This window comes from Oryza sativa, chromosome 3 (genome assembly GCF_034140825.1).
Source record: "Oryza sativa Japonica Group chromosome 3, ASM3414082v1".
In the NCBI taxonomy this organism is placed as follows: Eukaryota; Viridiplantae; Streptophyta; class Magnoliopsida; order Poales; family Poaceae; genus Oryza; species Oryza sativa.
The window spans coordinates 16,736,899-16,759,094 of record NC_089037.1 but is presented as its reverse complement, the minus strand read 5'-3'; the positions used below and the strand labels follow the sequence as shown (position 1 = coordinate 16,759,094).

At 40.6% G+C, this 22,196-nt stretch overlaps 1 protein-coding gene across 1 annotated transcript; it reads left to right on the top strand.

Moving 5' to 3' along the window:
- Positions 1–12,297: 12,297 nt before the first annotated feature.
- Positions 12,298–15,002, top strand: LOC136355723 (stress response protein NST1). The gene is made up of 2 exons (XM_066308573.1): positions 12,298–13,871; positions 14,608–15,002. The coding sequence occupies exons 1-2, from the start codon at positions 12,430–12,432 to the stop codon at positions 14,654–14,656; spliced, it is 1,491 nt and encodes a 496-aa protein (XP_066164670.1). The 5' UTR covers positions 12,298–12,429; the 3' UTR covers positions 14,657–15,002.
- The last annotated feature ends 7,194 nt before the right edge of the window (positions 15,003–22,196 follow it).

The window sequence follows — 22,196 nt, the reverse complement described above, 5'->3', positions numbered from 1 at the left end:
CAAACAGGTGGATGGTAGGCTCATTTTGATTGCCATTTAATTTTCAAAGTGTAACAGAAATACTCTTTTCTATTGGATTAGCCACTTCTAAGCAAGATTTACAACTGACCTTAAACTACAAATATCGCATTGCATTATATATACGTGAGGTACTAAAAAACACTGTGGGTGGTGGCTAGATACCGGGGTTGCTACATTTCAGGTTACCTTCAATCTAGCAATCATCTTCCCACTTTTTGATCAAACATGCTGAAAAAGAAATAGAGGTCCTAAATTTTTCATATTTTAGTCCATGATAATGTGTTCCAACATGCATGTTTAAAGTTCACTTGTTTCATTTTTATATAGTTTTGCTTTTCTTACTTTGCTGATATGGAATTAATAGAACATATTGATTTTCTTTAACTCCAATAAGTATTCCGATGGTAATCATATCTTCTTCAAAGAACCATGTCTCATGATGATAACGTGATCGTACGATTAAGGGTTTCCACTTCTCTTCTTAATAAAGTTAAATCACTGCATCCATACACAATAATTCTTCTTGGCATTAATTGAAAAAGTGAGTCTATTCAGGTCTGTTGTGCAAATATGAAGAATATATAGTAGCCGATGTAAAAAAAGATATTTTTTGACATTTTCTAATGGTAAGCCCTATTTTATATTTTGCACCAGAACCCTAAATTTCTAAGTACGGCATGAGAAAAGGGAGGATTCCCACCGGTGACGATAGGATCAACAGTGGATTGTGAAAGTCCATGTGGTTAAGAGGTAGGGATGACCGTTGTGACTCCGGCTGTGTAGGCCACCAGAGATAGGGAAGACAGCGGGGTGGGGCACCTCGCCCTTGTCTTGGGGAGGAGAGATGGCGACAATGCTCGATGAGGAGGCGCACTTGATCTGGCGTCGGTGGAGGCGTGAGAGGAGGGGAGCACTACTACGAAAACCCTTTTTGCATGCGGGCGAGAAGGGTCTTTGCATGCAGTTGCGCCAACCGCATGGGCGAGAAGGTCTGCAAAAATCACGCTTTTCGCATGCGGCCGGCGCAACCGCATGCGAAAATGGTCGCTTATACCGGCCGCATGCGAAAATAAATTCAGCAAACAAAAAAAAACCAAAAAACCGAATCCTAGCCCGCCACTGGAGCGTCGTATCCCTGCCGCACGCCGTCACCGGCGCCGGATCTGTCGCCCCCACGGCCCGCCATCGTCGCCGGCGCCGGATCCGTTGCCCCGGTCGCCTGCCGTCGTCGCTATCACCGAATTGGCTGCCCCCGCCGCCCGCTATCCACGCCGGCGCCGGATCGGCTACCCCAACGTTCGCGCGAGAGAGGAGCGCCCTTGGTGCTGGATTCGCGCGGGGTGGCGCCGCCCGTCGTCGTCATTGTTAGCGGCGGTGAGGAGGGGATGGCGGTGGCGCCACCACCCGGGTCGCTGCCCGCTCGTCGGATCGATCCGCCGCCCTTGCTGCGTGCCGTCGTCGCCGTAGCCGCAGCCGCTCCCTAGGGCGGCAGATCCAACGGAGAGGGAGAGGGAGAGAGGGAGAGAACAGATCTGTGGAGATAAAGAGAGAAAGAGGGGAGAGTAAAATTAAAAAATAGAGGGGAGAGAGAGAGGAGATGGGTTGGAAAAAATTGAAGTGGTGGGAGGGAAAAGAGAGATATGTAAATTTTATGAAAATGTTACTATTACTTTGTCGGATGAAGAAATGACCAAAATAAAAGTTATAGATCTTGATAAGTTATACAACTTTTTTGTTGATGACTCTTTCAGCTGAAATTATTTACTGCTTCAAAATATTTTTTGAAGTTTTGAAATTTAAATTTTTAATTGATAAAACGAAGTCACAAGAAAAAAATGTCTAAAATAATAGCAGAAAGAACACAATAACATGATAGAGCATGATTTTAGAAACATTTAGGAAAAAGAATCATCCAATTTAGAGTTCATATGAGTGAGATAAACTAGTTTCAAACTTTATTTTTCATACGGCTCCTTAAGACGTCCGTATGGAAAAATCGATTTTTCCATGCGGGCTCTTGAGTGATCCGCATGCAAAAATGAGCATACGAGCGTCCTAAGGAGTCTATGTGAAAATAAAGGTCGATTTTTGCAGATGCCGCCACTTACGGTTCGTTTGCAAAAATTATGAGGTCTCGTATAGAAAAATCGTACAGAAAAATCGTTTGTGTAGTAGTGGAGGGCTGGGTTCCCTAGGATGAGAATAAGATTATTTCAGTGTATAATTAATCTTAACCTAATCTTTTTTTTGGGGGAAATCTTAACCTAATCTGAGCTATCTAGAGAAGTGACTGGAATTTATGAGTATTTTCATCTGAAAAACTAACCGTGTATTATCCACCACCATTATTCTTTTCCTCGCCGCCACACAGCACCCACCGGTCGGTCGGTCGGATAATGAAATATTTAAACCCCTTACTACGACGTAGTACTCCCTCCGTAGTCGTGAAGGAAGTCGTTTAGGATAATGTTTAAGTCAAACCTTAAAAATATAAATCATGAATATAACTCTCAAGTTGTTAAGTCAAAAAGTAAAAATTATATATGAATAGATTTGTCTAAAAATACTTTCATAAGAGTATGCATATATCACTTTTCAATAAATGTTTTTATAGAAACAAGAAGTTAAAGTTGTGTTTTGGACACCGTGTCGCTGTCCAAAACGATTTCTTTTACGAGTACGGAGGGGGTAGAGCTTAGCTACAGTACTAGCTGGTCCCCTTTGTCCACTACGGCGGCGCTGGAAACATATGCGCGCGCGGTAACTCCGGTACGTACTTAGGCGGCCGGAGGCGGCCCTCGAGCTCGTTCTCGCCTGCTGCATCATATCGTCGATCGATCACCATGAGTAATTGCACCACGCACGGCCACTCGGGAATTGAGCAAATTATCGCGTGCATTTCCTGCGCCTCTGCGCCCGCGGCCGCCATCGTCGTCGTCGTCATCCTAGCTCGTCGCGATCCCATCGATCGAGCAAGGACGGACGGCGAGGTGATGATCGATATCACTACTATAGCACTAAATACTGGAGTAGGAGTACTAGATAAGCATCATCGATTGATCGATGTAGGAGTACTATCATTCATGCGAGAGCGGCCGCATGCATGCAGGAACATGCTGCAGACCTGCAGTAGTGGTAGCCTATTGCGTAGCGCCCTAGCCCTAGCCATTCTTCATCAATCTTCTCTCGTCTTCCATCTACGTACGTAGCTATACTAGTGTCAGCCCCAATCTAGATGCTATACTTAATTACATGTGTAGGCTATACGTATGTACTAAGTAGGCCGCGTAGACTTTTGGAGGACGATAGCTACTAAAGATGATAACGGGTGCATACCCACACCCACGATGGTTAAATGTTCCCACTTAAATACTCACACCCATCGTGGATACAAAATCGTCTCCATACTCATACCCGTACGGGTATGGGTATCCATACCCATATAATTGACTTGTAGCATTTATAATTTTATTCTGTAATTAGCCATATTAGAACTGTAAACCATTAATATTTTCTCTGACAATAATACTATTAACATTATCATTCAAAGGCAAGTAAAAAAAAATCTATAACCATATGACATAATCAAGAAATCAAATAATAATTTCATGTAACTAGACTAGAACAGTGTTTAAGATGTGAAATGAGTTTTATGCTATGATTTAGTAGTAGTTGGGAGTTATGTTACTCATAGTTTTAGATTCAATCTACGGGTTTTTTTCACCCACGGGTTGGTGGGTATGGGTGGGTAAAGAACAGACCCATACCCACGTACCCAATCGGTAAAAATTTTCGCCCGTCAGTAGACCCATGGATATAAGAGTTAGAACATAATTGGCTCCTAATAGAGTAAAAACCCATCGGGTATCGGGTTAGTTATGGGTCCCCGTTGCCATCTCTAATAGCTACTGCTTCCTAGCTATCTCCACCGTTCATGCAGCCAATCACCTTAAGTGTAGACGAGAGAGAGAGAGAGATGAGCTAGAGAGACGTCGATGGGAGGGATATCGCTGTGTTGTGTACTAGTTGAGGGATAGAGGTGAGCCATTTGCACAACTCATCTCTGCTACACCTCTGTCTCTTCTCTTAAGTGCTATATCTAGCTTAGCTAGCTTGTTATACATGTCACGTATATACTCCTTTCTTAAATGTTTAACGCCGTTGACCTTTTTAAACATGTTTGACCGTTCATCTTATTTAAAAACTTTTGTGAAATATGTAAAACTATATATATACATAAAAGCATATTTAACAATGAATTAAATGGTAGGAAAAGAATTAATAATTACTTAAATTTTTTGAATAAGATGAATGGTCAAACATGTCTTAAAAAGTCAACGGCGTCAAACATTTAGGGATAGAGGGAGTATATATATAGGTCGGCTATACACGCGTACGTAGGGTTTCAGCCTACATTGTGTGTGTGTATATGGGAGAAGAATGCTCTTGAATCCTGCCTTGCTGCTGATGGATACAGATGATCCACGCATGCATATATGCTTGTACACTCAATGCATGTATGTCAGACGATGTGCTTTGAGATTGATGAGGCCCCGGCCCTTTCTGCATGCGCTATAGATGAATGCATATGCACCTGTGAATTCGAGGGAGAAGAGGAGTATTTTGGCATGAGGCCAAAAATGTTAGCTTGCCACCTCATTGTTTGACTTGTTGGATGTGGGAACTTGACCCCCCCCCCCCTTAATATATCCCTCTATCCCATAATATAAGACACGATCAAAATTGTCACGGACTATAAAACTAATCTTTAACTTATAATTTCTCATATACTATAAGGTTTGTAGCAATAAAATTACAACCATATGAAAGTAAATATAAATTTTAACAAATAAAATTCATTTCATATTATACTAAGTGTTGATCAAATGTTTTTGTCGAGTGACCCTCTCTAGCGGGAGATCGTGAGACCCCCTTTTGTGAGTTTGGCCGGGGGATAAGGCGCGATGATCAAGAGCGTCTTTCCGCTATGGGTCTAGTTGATGAGACTCTTCGCAAGAGGGTGAGAAACAAGGGAATAAAAAGGTTCAGGCCGCTAGGGAGCGTAATACCTTACTCCTGTGTGTGGGATTAAGCTTGTGCTGTTACAAGGGAGTTCTAACCCTAGGCTCAAGCTAGCTTCTCAAGTCGCGTTCTTTTTTCCGGTGGGCAAGGTCCTCCTTTTATAGTTCAAGGGGATACCACATTTACCGCCTTACACAACCCATCATTGGGTGGGGGCCCATATGTCCTGGGTCAAGCCGTTGTCCTTGCCTTCAACCGGAAGCAAGGCGGTTGCTCATCCTCAGGTGGGCCCAGCGCCGTCCCCCGTCTGACACAGGGGACACGCCTGTCTTTCCCTCTTAATTCCTTGGCGACTTTGGTGGACTCCATACAGGGGCGGCACACTCAGCGACATGCTGATGAGACAGGGCTTACATGCCCCCACTCTGCCTGACACAGGGCGGGATGTGGGTGCGCTGCTGCCCGTTCCATCCGCCTATTGGTCAGCCACAGACCGGTCAAGCCCGATTGACACACGTCAATCGGGCGGCGCCTCACGTCCGCCCACACCACATTAAATGCGGCGGGGGACGGTTGGGGCGCCGCTTATTTAAGGTGCTTGAGAACACCTCTCCCTCCGCCCACTCGGCCACCACGTGGCAGCCAAGCGAGGGCCTCGAGGCAGCTCCCCCCAAGGGCCTGAGGGGTGCGGTAGGGCACCCCGAGGCCCCTTGGCCGCTTCACGACCGCTTGTTTTCGCCCCGAGGGGTGGGAGGGGGAAAAGGCCGCGCGGCCACTTGGCCAGACGGAAGGACTCTTTTCCTCCATCTTGCGTACCCCCGGGCCCATATCACCGATAGTTTTAACGGGTAAATCTTGAAATGTGTGCATGCACACCTTATATTATGAGATGAGGGAGTATATGTACTACTCCCTCCGTTTCAGATTATAAGACGTTTCGACTTTAGTCAAAGTCAAACTACTCTATGTTTGACTAACTCTATAGAAAAAATAGTATTATTTACAACACTAGCATAGTTTCATTAAATCTATAATTGAATAAATTTTCATAATATATTTGTCTTGGTTTAAAAATATTACTATTTTTTTCTACAAAACTGGTCAAACTACTTAGAATAGTTCGACTTTGACCAAAATCAAAACGTCTTATAATCTGAAACGGAGGGAGTATATTGTAAGCATTGTCGTTTCCTTCGAGTGCACATGAATTTTGGTTTTTGATCAAATTAAAGTCAATCTTAGACAACATTTTTCTAATCAAAATTTACATTAGATTTTAATTACTCCCTTCATCCGACAATGAAAGCACTTCTAGATTATTTAGCAAAGTTTAAGGTTAAGTTGAGCGGAAAAAAACTTTAAGGCCCCCATTTAATGAGAGATGCTTGAGGGTGGAAAGAGTGCAAGTTTTCTTGTGATTGGGATAAGATGAGAAGAAAATAATTTAAATGAGAGATGATTGTTGTGACAAACCGTAGTTTAGGAGGTATACTAATATTCTTATGTAAAATTCAAATACTTTAAATACTTATATTATTGGGCGTAGGGAGTATATCTTAATGCTCCCTCTATCCTATAATATAAGGCGTGCACATATTCCAAGATTTAACTTTAAAAATATTTGACCAACAATTATTATAATATAAATTAAATTTTATTTGCTAAAATTAATATCATTGTATTGACATTTAAATTTGCTTTAAGATGGTTATAATTTTATCGCAATAAACTTTATAATATATGAAAAATTATAAGTCAAAGATTAGTTTTGAAGACTGTGCTAAGTTTGACCATGCCTTATATTATGGGATGGAGAGAGTAATATATATCAAATATCACAGTTTGATTCATATGGTGTCTAGACAAGTCATATAGATCAACCTATGAATCATGAAGCTAATTAACACATGTAGCACGAAAAAAAGTTGCCCCTCTTATTTGCTACTAAAACTGTATTTTATTTTAAGCAAGGATGTTTTATGTTGGTTTCCACAGTTCAACTTTTAGATATTATATGCTTGGAGAAGATCAGACTAAAAAGAGAACTAATAATTAATTAATCGCTTTCTAATTTCCTCGTTGGTACTATGTAGAGTACAGGACATTATGCAGTAGAAAAGTTTAGGTTGGCTAGAATTTCAATCAACATTACCATTCTCTGACTATTCCATTTTCAGTTATGCACGATTATGCCAAATGGCATACATGCTTTTTCCAAAAGAATAATTTTGCAGGATTGACCAACCCTACAAGCTTGCTTCCAAGCAACTCCAACATGTTGAAAGGATTGTCATTTTCAGATATGCGGTCAATTTGAAACATTAATTGGTTGTGGATATCCTCCTTGCATATTCAGATTGAACATGTAAACAATATGGTATAGCTTTTTCCCCCTAAGAGCCGTTTCTCAATATTATGTTGTGTGTATATACGTGTGTGTATAGGACCTTCGTGCCTGGGCACCAAGGTATGAATTTTTTTTAAAAAAATTCAAATTATGAGTATATACCTAGCAAGAAAACAACTCAAATAATAATTCAACTCTATTTCACAATTTATTGTTACATACCTAACTAATTAATTATATGTTTGGATACTATATACCTAGAATCAAAATCTAAAAAGAAATGTTCAAATTCAGTTCAAACTTGTTTGAACTAGTTAGTAAAGAAGTTAATGTTCATACCTTAAATATTTTTAAAAATTTCATACTCATTTGAATTGGGTATATACTCACTTTGAATCTTGATGTCCCAGGCACCAAGATTCAAATTGACTAAGGCACCATGTACATATGCTCTATTATCATTGTTTATGATGTGTATGCGACAAGTTTGTTATTTTGCAAATGGTTTTTATTTACAGTTGTCGACGTTTAATGTCGTGATTCCGGTATTTGCATAGTATGGGGATCGTTGGTACTAGGATATATGCGAGATTATAATAAAAGAGATGAGGACGAGGATTTTTATACATGTTCGGGCCCCTGAATTGTCAGGTAATAACCCTACTCCTATTGGCCGAAGCCGGTCGTTGCTCTTATTCACCATAATCACACCAGTACAATATTTGGGGTAGCATATCTAACTGTTGTCGACATAGCGGACTGAAGTATCATCACGTAGTCGACAACAGGGTAGTCTTCTTCCTTGAATCCGTGCCCGGCGAGATCAGAGACAGCGCTAGATCCCTACAGCCGGCCTCTGTAGGTACCAGATAGGGTCAGTCCAGGCATATCTCTGATGTCGATATCCGGCGGTGTGTCTTGGCGTATATTGGTTTGTGTGTTGATATGTATCTTGATCTGTCTTTCTGTGTCCCCTCTCCTCCTAGGGGGCCTTATATTTATACCCACAGGTGTGCCCTTGTCCAAGTAGAACTAGAGAAACCAATATGGATACAATCCGAGTAGTCCTTGTCGTTTCCATGTAGAACTCTATTCATCCTTCCTTATGCGGAACTCCTCCTATATCCCAAGGTTGTTTCCGTATAAGACATGGTATGTGGTGGGTCCTACCGAGATTTAGTCAACTACTATTAGGTATGTGGTATCCATAACCCTGACAACAGTAAAAAAAAAACTTTCACTAATTGAATAATCAAAATTTCAATCTTTGGTTGATGAGATAGAGCAAAATACCCACGCATCAACTTATGACATACTAGCCTCTCGATCAATTTGTGAGGCTATGGAATGATGTATACTAGTTGATACCCCACGCTTTACTACGGGATATGTGGATGAGTGCATGCTGTACATTATAGAAATGGTAGATGTATATATTTAAACGATGTGAAAATAATGTGGAGATATTGATTTGACATTACTTGCATATTAAGTTCTAAAAATACAACAAAATTGTAAATGATACGTCATGTTTATAAGATATTTAAAATACTCTAAATAATAATTGCTGGTAGGTGAAATACTCTAGATAATAATTGCTAATGGGTGATGATGTGGCATACTTGCATGTACTTTATAGTGCTAATGAGTGTCGAGCTTTAGTAGTTAGTGGGCATCAACTTTATAGTAAGATAGAATAAGGTATTCTTCGTGCGATGATGCATGAAATATGCAGAATAAGGTTCAATACTATATATTTCGAGTGTTTTGCCATTGTTTTGTTTGTCTTATTTCGGTTTGTCATTTAAATTTGCAGTGTTTTTACTAATTGTAAAAATTGTCTTCATCTATTGCAACACACATGCATTTTTGCTAGTGTATTAAAAAATGTTAAAAAAAAGAAGCCTCAAACAACCCAATAAGCTAATAAATCACTCTTCTAGGGCCTGCTTTTTTCCTCCTTAGTTGGCCCATTAGCCCAAGTGTATTGGGCGCGAATTACCCACTCCTACTACCCTCTTTCCCACTCCTAGCCTCCCCCTCACAGATACAGCCAACTATCCCTAACCCTAAACTTAGCAGTGGTGCCGGGTGAGGCGCAACAAGCGGCAACGGCGGCGTGCGGCCACCCACCGCCGCCCGCTCCCGGCCGCCTCATCGGCGGCGGCCTGCCAACGCCCGCTCCCGCTCGGAGAGGAAAGAGAGAGAGTGAAGAGAGAGGAGAAAATAATCAGGAGAGGAGGAAAAGAGAGAGGGGAGAGGAGTTGAAAAAAAAATGAAGTGGTGAGAGGGAAAAGAGAGTGGAGGGGAGAAAAAAAATCTATGGAGAAGATGAGTATTTTTGCAAGCGGACCACTTAAGAGGTCCATATGAAAATAGGCTCATTTTTGCATACAACCCCTTAAGAGGCCCACCTGCAAAAATAGAATTTTGCATCTGCTCCTCTTAAGGAGCCGTATGCTGAAATCAATGGTCGATTTTTGTAGACATGACTAGTTACGGTCTATTTGTAACCTGGTACTCGTATAGAAAAAAAATCGTTTTTATAGTAGTGACAAGTTCTAAATCTTGGGTCAGCCCAACATATACCGCCGGACTGGAATACTAGTACGTCCAGTTGCATAGCTAGACAAATGGTCTTTTACTGATCATGGAGCCATGGAGGGAGAGCTACCATGCACATATCAAGTCGAGAGCTAACACTATATTGCATGCAACACATGTACGTGACCGGGCACCCCATCTGAATTCAGTTTTGGATATGCATATACAGTGTGTAGCTCGGTCGACCGATCAACGAACGACCACATTAATAGACGACATTAATGATCAGTCGTGGCACGCAGCCTCTTTTCGGCCCTCAATTTGTAGCTAGCTTATGCACACATGCTGATCCAGCTAGCATGTTTTCTTTCTATCTTTTCGGCTCAGATCAATCTTGTTACTAGCTAGTAGGTAGTTTTGTTGACATGAGAGAGCGATCTCTAGAGAAAGCCATGGTCCGTAGTACGTACATAGACAATCATTCTATCAAGAATGTAGGGTACAATCAGGGATGGCAAGGACTGCACTTGCGGCTGGCCACACATACCATTTGGTCATCATCTTATACATGTCTACTCCCTCCATTTCTCATTTCGTAAGTAGTTTTAACTTTTTTTCTAGTTAAATTTATTTACGTTTGACTAAATTTATAGAAAAATATAGTGGCATTTTTTACATAAAACAAACATATTATCAAAATATATTCAATGCTAGATTTTATTTAATAAAAATAATTTGGTGTTTAAAATATAGTTACTTTTTTCTATAAACAAAGTTGTTTGACTAAGAAAAAATATCAAAGAGAGTTATAATATGAAACGGAATATTCTCTGTGTGGATCTCTTTATCGGTCCATACACTCCATACGTGTGTGCATCAAAGGAAAATTCATGCACATCTCTATCCACTTGCCGTGTATAATTCATGTCTATGTTTTGTAGGCCACACCTGCTTATCTTTATGTGATTGATTGATGAATCTTATCGCCTTCTCGAGTCAGTTGTGTACCGCATGCAGCAAGCTAGCGATGAACAAAGGAGTTGGCCATATTTGAAGCGAATCATGCATTGTCCCATACTAGCTACTTTTGCATCCATGTGCAGTACACTGCAAGAGGGCCGTGGTTTATTGATTGGATTCTCAAATTCCTTCAATTTTTCTGTTTTCCCTTCCGTAATTCTAAGGATGGGATGACAGCCAAAAAAGGGGGTTTGCATGAAGTATGTATGGGCAATAATTCGATCTCATGATAAGCTTGGATATTTAATCAAGAGTACAATACACAAACTAATGGTTCATAGCACATGTGGTGTGCATATAAACTCGAAAAATGTATAACCACCTGAACTCAATTAATATGATTAACAATAAAGGTCCAACATCATACTCGGCACACTAACACGAACGCTGATGTGACACCATCAGTAACCTTGCACCGACTAACATGTGTGGATCCACACCCAAGAAATTTTATTTTCCCTTGTTTTCTTACTTTTGTTTTCCTTCCCTCTTATTTACCTTTTTCCCTTTCTTATTTTTATGTTCTTCCTCCTTACTTAAGATGTGCCCCACTCCCTTTGCAGCCTATATATAGGTCACACTAACACCCCCCAACAATAGGAGTGCCTCCGCCCCTTAAAACCTTTATTAATTTAAATTTTAAGGACAGACTCTAAGGAAGTTAATTTTAAAAATAGATCTTTTAGCCACACCATCGAGATGGCATGGCAAGGAGCTGTGTTGCACCACGGTTCACAGCAACAATAGTAACTTGTTATGCCACCGTGACCCTTGGCGCGTCACAGTTATTTATCGGTGTACCAAGTTTTCTTGCCACAACAATAAAGGTGACGTGGACAAATAATTAAATAGGTTTAGTCAGTTCTTTTAGGTTTGTTTTTAAAATTTAAACTACAAAAATGTCAAAGAAAAGTCACTAGGAATTGTTAAAGTTATGCACCAGATTATGACTCTTTTGGCCCTTGTGGAGATAGTCTTGAATTCTTTCCTATCGTGTATCCATCTAAAAGCTTGACCTTTGAATGACCAGAAAAAATGTCTATATGTATACACATATATCCCTAAACATATCCCTGAGATATGGGGGCCGGCCGGCCGGGAGACTTGGGCTGTTGGGCAAGAGTCAATGTTTGTATTCAAGTACCAAAAAGATGACATGACCCACCGTTGTGTGCTGTCTGTTCTAGCTACACTATCTGCCAACCTACCTACCATAAGACCCCATGTATGCCATGCATTGCCAAAAGGATAACATATGGCATCCTAACAAACTACTCCTACACATACATATGCTTTTCCTAGTACCACCCTATTTATATCACCTCCTTCACCCCACCCCCCTTGCACCCTACCTTCCCATAATACACATCTCTGGCAAAGCTCTCTCTTTCTCTCTTTAGCAAGAAAGCTATAGAGGGGGAATCTCACTAGCTAGGAAGAAGAAGAAGAAGAGACAGAGACAGTGAGTGATTGAGATGAGGAACCACAATCTACTAGTTCCTACCACCACCACCACTTCCTCCTCCTCCTCCTCTTCAAAGAACAATGCTGCCAACAAACAACAACAACAACAAGAGCCACCACACCTCTCAGGGGCTTACATTAGGAGCCTTGTGAAGCAACTTAGCTCCTCATCATCTACTGCAAGATCCAACAAGGATCACACCACCACCATGGGCACCAGCAAACCACATGGTTGTTGCCATCCACAGCCAGACCAACAAGAGCCCCAAACAACACCACCACCACCACAGCCACAGCCACAGCCACACAAGAAGCAGGTCAGGAGGAGGCTGCACACAAGCAGGCCTTACCAGGAGAGGCTACTCAACATGGCTGAGGCCAGGAGAGAGATTGTCACTGCCCTCAAGATCCACAGGGCCTCCATGAGACAAGCCAAGGAGCAGCAGCAATTGCTCCATCTCCAACACCACCACCACCACCAGCAGCAAGAGGTTGTGGCGACTCAGGTAGCAGCAGCAGTGCAAGAACAACAAATAGTAGAGCAAGCAGCAGCAAGTACTAGATCATCAGCTAATTCTGCTGCTGCAGCTATGCATCACGGCTACGCTTCCTTCTCGGATTACCTCTACAACTCCCCACTCACACACTTATCCTCCTCACCTGCTGCTTACTCCTCTCCTGTCCCTTACCACGCACCACCACCTCCTCCCATGGCGGCCGCCGCGCAGGCACAGCTCGGCCATGGTGATCTGCTGCCCCTCCCTGCACAGCCGCTAGGGCTAAACCTTAGCTTCCATGGCTTCACCAGCGTCGTCGCCGACGTCTGCGACGGCGACGGCGGCAAGCAGGGTAGTAGCACCGGCTGTTTGGAACCTTATCATCCGCTGCTCCACCAGCCGTCGCCGGCGTCCTCCTACTCCGTCTACTCCTCCCCGTCGGTGACGACGACGGCCGCCGCCGGCGGCGGCCAGGACATGTCGCCGTCGGCCCTGATCACCACCGCGGAGAACACCAGCTCGCAGTCGCAGCTGGCGGCGGCCGAGATAGCCGACCCGTCGCTGCACCGGGTGCTGGACGACGAGGAGATGGCGGCCATCTACTCCATCGGGGAGCAGCACGACATCGAGTGGAGCGACACCGTCAACCTGGTCACCTCCGCGTGGTGGAGCAAGCTCCTCGACACCGTCGAAGGCGGCGCCGGCGCGGCAGCGTCGGCGGTGGCGGCCGGAGGCGCCGTGAACGCGTCGGCGGCGGCGGCGGCGGCGGAGGAGGAGGAGGAGCTGACGGCGGCGCGCATGGCGCCGGATTGGTTCGGCGGCGACGGCGGCCACCTGGTTGAGCATCACCAGAGCAGCAAAGAGAGCGGGTCTGACGTGCTGGGGATGCATTTCGGCGAGTACTACCACCATGGCCATGGAATTGGGAGCTACGGCGAAGACGTCTCCTTGCCGAGGTAATAAGCATAAAAAAAATTAGGACTTTTTTCTCTACTGCATGCTGGAAATTAATTACGAAATATGTTAGTAAATTAATCTGTAGTTTATTTTGAAATCAAATTCCTGAACACTTAACCCCCCGTTTGAAACGGAGTTTTAATTTGGTCGTAATACTGTACATCGTTGGTTATCGACTTGATTATAAGGTTAAACTAAATATTTTAGAAAATACAAATAACAAATACTAGCTTAATTAATTATAACAGGTAATCTCTAGGTAATGCAGTAGAAGAAAGTTTCCTCAAAAAACTTATTTTTAGAGGTGTAGAGCAAATAATCTGCATGAATAATACGGTGAAATATTACTTTAATTGGAACGGGGTATTAGTGTTCTGAATTGATCAAATCAACAGTATAAATTGTTCATCGGGTACCACCTTTTCCATTTCAAACTGTATAGAGTTTCACCTTTTTTTTTTCATGGCTTAAGTGGCAAAGATATATATGTATATCTTTTAAAACTTTCTTCCTGGCACAATAAAATTAGAGACTCGATCATATATTCATATGAACTATAGTATCGTAATCATAAATTCAGGTTCAGTTTATTAGTATGTTCTTAATTCTATCAGAATAACAGGAAACTCATCTACTACCATTGATTATGGCCTTCATATATATTGCATTTTATTTTAACAGCGAATGTTTTTTTTTGAAACCTATTAGTAACAGCGAATGTTTCTTGTTGTGCAGAATGGATCTAGGAGAAATTGAAGGATGGAATGCCGAGTGGTTCTCATGATCGTCGTCGATAATAGGGAGAGCAACTCATCAAAGTTTTGAGCAGGAATTGCTCCCCTTTGCTGACATGCATTTCACTGTCTTAAATAATGAAAACCCTTGCGTGACTAAGTACTAATACTGAGAGTCAGAAGATCAATGTCAAAGATTTTGATTATATGGATCAGCCGTGCCTTTACTTAACATGCATGTATTAGTGTTGTTGATGTATATGTGTTCTCTGTCTGGCCTAAGTTAGCACTACATCTTGGTAACTGTAGTTTGTGATCTGAACTTCTCAAGCTTATAAACCAATATAATGTGTAAGATATATATATATATATAGAGTTGCCTATGCTGTCCTATGCTCTCAGATCGACTTGTTATTTGAGTCGTTGTGCTCCATCAAGATATATATATTCTTGCAATCAAATTAGTCCTGATAAACACCTAGGGGTCTTCCGGCTAGCTCCACAATGTGGTGGGCTAGATGACCTGGGTTTGAAGCCTCACCTCTTCTAATTATTTAATATTATGTCATTCCCTAATATTCGTGTCTTTTTTCAATCAAATTAGTCCTTCAATTGATCTAATTAAATTTTAGTTAACATATATGCTGAGAAAAATTCTACGTCATGAAAACCTGCACCACTTGTGTTTAATGGATAGCGCGCGCGAAATAATATGCTTAGAATGGGATTAATCAAAATTACTTATAATGGAGTTGTTAAATGTTAATGATATACTGCTTTAATATATATCACATTAATTAATTAATGTAACTAAATGGTGCGCGTTATATGCTCTAAAGTTGTAGTGAAGTCCATATATATACACTGTCATGCAAAATATTTGGCCAACTTAGGTAGAAATCTATACCAAAATCTATCCAATGAAGGTCAACATACCTACATGAAATCCTAGATGTGAAAGGCATGTATAGTGACCTAAGTAGCACCCCAAGGTCTTGAGTTCAAATCTTTATATGAGTGAATTTCGGATTGGGTTGTTTGAGGGGTTAAGTTCTCAATTTAAAAAGCATGTATATATCTAGTTGGATGTAAGGCCGGGTAAAAAATATCCTTCAAATTAATCTCCATATGAGCAAATTTCAGAATAACGGTTGGATGTCGAGACCTAGTAAAAAATACCCTCAAATCTCCATAGGAGCGTATTAAAAAATACCCTCAAATCTCCATAGGAGCGTATTTCAGATTATGTTGTTTCTGGTATCACCAAATATTCAAGCATGTGTACTGAACAAAACCTGGCCATGTTCATGTGGGAGCAGTACTGCAAGTGAGATGTAATATGTCGTACATGTGGGAGCAGTACTGCGAGTGAGATGTAATATGTCGGTGTGTGCATCCACTGTATCGTAGGGGTGAGAACGGTACGGAAACGGACGGAAACTATCTTTATCGTTTTTATTTTCATATTATTTTCCAGAATCAGAATCGGAATCAGAAACCCTGGATACGAAAACGGAATCGAATATTATCGAAACTAAAAACGGAGCGAAAAAGAACCGGCGTGAATACGGTAACGAAAAGTTATCGGAATACAAAACCCCCTCAAACTGATAAATCCAATTCTCAAGTCTCAACAGTTAACAATTCAGCATAAAACACAATCATGTAAGTCCAATTGTTAAGTGACAAAACACAATCTATGGAATAAATAATTATCTAGTTTAAGAAAGTAATGTTGTTGATAAATCCCAATGCAGAAAAAAAAATATTCTTATCTAACTTCATATTTGCATAACAAATATTTTTTTAAAAAAAAAAGTCAAACACCATGGTATTCACTATTCAGTGCTAAAAAATGAATCCGGGGTATTTCAGTCACAAAATTTCCGAAAATTCCGAGAAAATTTCTGGAAAGTTACCGACCGATTTCAAGTTCTGACGGAAACTGCCCTTATCATTTTCGATTCTGTTTCCGAGAAAATATTTCTGAATTCGTTTCTGTTTTCAAAATATTCCGATCGACAGATCCGTTTTCGAAAATAGGTCTAGAATCCGGAAAGTTTCCGTACCGTTTTCACCCCTACTATATGATACTTTTTTAAAAAAAATCAAGCTAAAATAAACATGAGAATTAGCAAGCCATTGGAGACCGCCTTTTTTCTCCCAGCGCAATTTGAGTCATGAAATTTTAAATGATTATTCCATCTAATAAGACGTATTTCACAATATTTCCTAATTTGTTTAGTCAACCCAAGTATTTTGCATGAATCACCTAACCTAACGTCCATTAATCTTATAATGTTAAATTCTTACAACAAAAGTACATATTAGTTTCCAATTTATGATTTGTTTATTTTATTGAAAAGCCATGTTAGACATACTGGATTATTACAAAATTTATTCAATTTTTTGTTAGGTTGTTATCCAAATTTATACATTAATAAGAAAATAGATTTAATTCTTTTTCGAGCGCCATCCCTACGTACTGCTAGCTAACACCTTTTATTTGCACAAAGGAAAGTAAAAGGAGGTCACTGCCAGAAGCATGAGCAAGCTGATTGAACTTTTCTTCGTTTTCTATCTGCAAGCAATAATGAAGCTGAAAAGAAAAGGCAACAAGTGATCTACACAAAGTTGCTCAGTGTACTTTAATTTTAGTTGACACCACTATATATATATATATATATATATATATATATATATATATATATATATCTGTTGATAATTTAATAGGTTTTTTTTTCTGCCTAGCTACATGTATAGGAACACATCAGCCAAAATTGAAATTCCTTGGTATTTGATGAGTACAAGAAACACATACAATTTATTTAATTTGGAGTTTGGATTGTAAAGAAACTGCAACGTTAGTTTTTCCTCCTCCCCGAGAGCACTTACTCGCTGACTAGTTATTTGGACACATGCAACATGCATTTATAGGATAATGCTACTCTCTCTTCATTGAACAAGCTAAGCTACTGAAGCTAAGGTTGATTGGCACACTGCAGTGAATGATTTTTCACTGTGAATCTGTGATATGCATGTCGTCTCTGCTAATGTGTGTATGCCAATGCAAGAATTGCTGCCCCACTCTAGCTAGTTGAGGTGACACATATGAAGCTATATATAGCTGGGGACTAGCATTGATGCACGCCTCCTGATCAGAAGTGTGCACTGTAATTTCCTGCATCATCACACAGCCTCAGCTAGCCTCTTCAGCGCCTGGTAAATTGTTCAGGTATGTAGAGCCTAGAGGAACAGACTGGCAGGCAGTACAATTGGCTGCAGCCTGACACGCATGATCGATCGATCGGTCAGAAGTGTAAGCATGCATGCATGACCGCGGTTGGTTGTACGAGGAGATCGAGCAAGTGAAGAAGACTGAAGAGCATGGGTGTGTTTGATTTGATTTAAGGGCAATGTATGGATAGCGCGATCTATGGTTTTGTGGATAAAACGATGTATGTTATAATTATAATTAGGAGTTTAGTTTTTTTTTTAGAGAATGGTGTTTTTTTTTACTCGGCTTTTAGATCCTCATATAACCCAATCTGAAATTCGCTCATATAGATATTTGAACTTAGAACCTTGAGGTTTTACTCAGGTCACTGCAACCACTAGAGGCCACATGCCCGTTTCACTTAGGAGTTTAGATGGGTGGATGAGATGAGTAAAAATTTGTTTGATTAGAGATGAGAGATGAAGCAATCTTTTATTAATAAGTAGCAAAATATATTAACTATTGAGGGACTACGTAGTGTGTTGTTGTTTTGCGTAAGTAGCATGTCTCATAGGTCATAGCTGTCCACCCGACCATTAGGAGGGGACGGGTGAAGAGGACAAAACTATTTTTTGGGTAAGGTAGTGACAATAAAGATCTACTTCCTCCGTTTCACAATGTAAGTCATTCTAGCATTTTCCACATTTATATTGATGTATGTCTAGATTCATTGACATCAATATATATGTCTAGATTCATTGACATCAATATGAATGTGGAAAATGCTAGAATGACTTACATTGTGAAACGGAGGGAGTATTTGATAGAGCTCTAACTTTTAAATTTAGCTCAAGGAGTTTGGTTTGAAGTGGAGTTGTAAAGCAGCATAAACCTGTTCTATATGTCTAGTTCATTTTGTAAGAGCGCTCCACCCAACTCCGCTCTCATTTTATGTGGAGCTGAAACTGTTTGGTTGGGCTCCAACTCCACTTTCCCTAGAGCTGGAGCTGTGCCAGGCTTCAACTCTTCAATTTAACTCCAGGAGTTGGGGAGTAACCGAAACCTAGCTCCATGCATCTCTCGCTCCACTCAGCTCTGCTCCCATTTTAGGTGGAGCGGAAACTATTAGAAGAGATGGAGCTGGAGCTAGAGATATGTCAAACAGGCCCTTAGCTACTGTACATGAGTTGGTGGGGCATATGGGCTATTGTACATCCTGCGCATTATTTAGCGCTACTGATTAGTAATCATTAATTTATTATAATTAATACTAATTAATAATAAAATGGACTAATTATACCTAATATACATAAAACTTGGCAAGACACTTATTAATTAACTAAAAACAGGCTAATTATTATTAATTAGGAAATGATAATTAAGATTAGTGAAGGTGGATGCATGGTTCCATCCGACCAATATTCAGCATCTTGAGAAAATCACATCCACCCCCTCGCTGGTGAAGCGAAGACATATATAAAAATAAGACGGCCTTTCCCCATTCATCTTCATCCCTCAAACATATCCTAAGTTTCATAACAATTCTATATAATACTTTCCTCATCATCCTAGAAATGTAAGAATTTTTTATATGGTGATAGGTACTAAGGAAATAGATAGAAATAAGGTTAGACGAAGGTTGTGATTTTTCAGAAAAATTAGGTGGAGAAATTAAATAAAGAATGGTGTGATTGGGGTATGTGGAGAAAATATGTTTATTTTGAGACAAGTTAATGTGTTAGAATAGCTATATTTTGAGACGGAGGTAAGCCAAATATTTTCAAAACCGCAAGAATATAGCGTTGATATAACTTTTTTTTTAAATAAAGAGTAAATGTAGATGAGGTCTACTTTTCTTATCACTATTTCAATTTGGTCCATCAACAATCCAACCTTTCCAGCTTGGACTACCTATTTTTATAATTTGTTTCGGTTTGAATCTGATTTTTCTCCAACCCAACACTCTCCTCTCATGCTCTCTCTCCTCTCAATATCACCGGAGGCATCGATGGCAATGACCTCATGTCCCGCCGGTGCCAGTGCCATGCTCAACCTTGACCTCTACAGCTGTCGCGCTCGACATTGTGTCTCACCATTACCGCTAGCTAGCACCGACGCCATGTTCAACCTCAAGTTCCGCTGGTACCAGCTGTAAGAGTGTAAGTAGCTAACTCACGAAATCCACTTATAGATCAAAATGAGCCGTGTGAATCCGCTTATTTTGACATATAAGTTGGTTCGCGAGCTAGCCACTTACGTCCTAGGTTAACTTTATCAGTTAACCCCTCTTGATTGGAGGTCACCGAAATCCCGAAATTTCGAAAATTTCGGTCTGAAATTTTGAACAAAATTTAGTTGAATTTAAATAAATATTACCAAACTTCATGAAAAAAATAAAAAATCGAAAAATTCCGGCCGAAGTAATATCGTATCACTGTCACGACCTCAAGCCAGCTAGCATCGCTGTTGCGCTCCGCCTGCGCCTGCGCCATGCTCGACCTTGAGCCGACCTTGACCCTCTCGGAGGCACCGCCATCGGAGCTCAACCTCTACGTCCGCCGATGCCATCCTTCTTCACCCTTGAGCTCCTCCTGCTTCCGTGCCATGCTTGAGCTCAAGCATTGAGCTCAAGCATGACCAATTGACGCCATTCTCCACCGGCGTTGACACGGTGGTGGTGCTTGAGCTCAAGTTCCATGGCTCTACTTCTACCCTGGGGGATTTCTCGTCTTCTTTATAAGCTCAAGTATGAACCTGTTTGAGGTATATTGGGCTCCAGCTCAAGTGTACTGTGCGAACGGAGCTCACCGGTGGCTACTCGATCTGCTCACTGCTGGGAACAGAGAAAACTGAGGAGAGAGGAAAGCCGGAGGTGCAAGAACAGGTCCAAGACGAAACATTTGGTAAGTATAACTGGACCAGTGTGAAAATGTAGGTTTGTCTTTAGCCCAAGCTGTAAACTGTGATAAAAATTATTGTCCCTAGATGCAATTCACTCGAAAAAATATTTATGGAACCTTATTCATTTGGCAATTTTGAGCTCACCCATCAAGCATATATTCAAAAACTGTGCAATGCATGGCAGGTTAATTAGGCTCAAATCTTAAAATACACCTAGGTGGTTTAAGCTAGGTTACAAATTATTCATTCCTATGATCGCAGTTTGACGAAAGGGTAATATTAATTTGTAACCGGATGTGTGTGGAGCAATTGGACACTTGACATAATAGACTATTAACTTGGAAGCCCAACCCAACAAGCAGCTAATACTGGGCAATAACAACGTCACGTCCTTTATTTTGGAATATAAACCACCTTGACTCGACTTAGAGGTGTAAAGTAAACGGTATGAAAAAGTGGAAGACGTAAAGTAGACTTTTTTTTAAAATAAATTACCCACCTTCTTCCTCCCACGCACGCACGATCTAGGTTAGAGCCCGCTTAGATAATGCGAAAGAGAATCAAGGGGTAACTTTAAATTCTATTTATCTTTTTTTTCCATCTTATTTCATTTTCCTATTGTAATTCCATCTCTCGTTTTTCTTTATCCAAACATGCCCTGAGAAATTAATTACGGAGCACAGCCAGCAAGGCTGTTCTATAGCTACACCTCCAAGTGCTGGCATGGGGTTTCAATTCTCTACCACCAGGATCCAGGTGGAGATGGAGATTAATTATTAGGCCTTATTAAACTCGTGCTTCTGATCTAGTACACCTGAAAGTCCCAAAAAGAAAAAAAAAAAGAACTCAAGCCTGACCCCACTGGATATGTGTATCCTCAATATTGCAATTTTTATCATTTTTCTCAATATTGCATGATCCAATTAACCCCTTTTTCCATTGTTTTATTAGTTGATTAATGCTTCTTGACCTTAGAACGAAACATTTGACCGTGCAAAGATTTGCAAACATCCAGATGTATGTCTCACACTCCCACGCCTACTTGTATCTTTTTTCAAACAAAATTGTCCAACTGAAATTGTAACAAAATATATTGTAGTAGTTTTTTAAGTTATTGAAGTTTTATACTTCCTTCGTTTCACAATATAAGACTTTCTAGCATTGCCCACATTCATATAGAATGCTAATGAATCTGTCTAGATGCTAGGAAGTCTTATATTGTGAAAGGAAATATGCTAATGAATCTGTCTAAATGCTAGGGAAGTCTTATATTGTGAAAGGAGGGAGTAATACTTAAACAAATTAACGGATAGATCAACTTCTCATTTTGTGCTGTCCAATATTCTCTTCGTCCCAAAAACAATATAATCCTAATATTCAAATTTTATTAAAAAGAATACAACTATAGAGTAGTGCATTCCCTTAAATCACTCTTTCTTCAAGTTTCTTCGCATCTTACCTTGAAAGTTGAA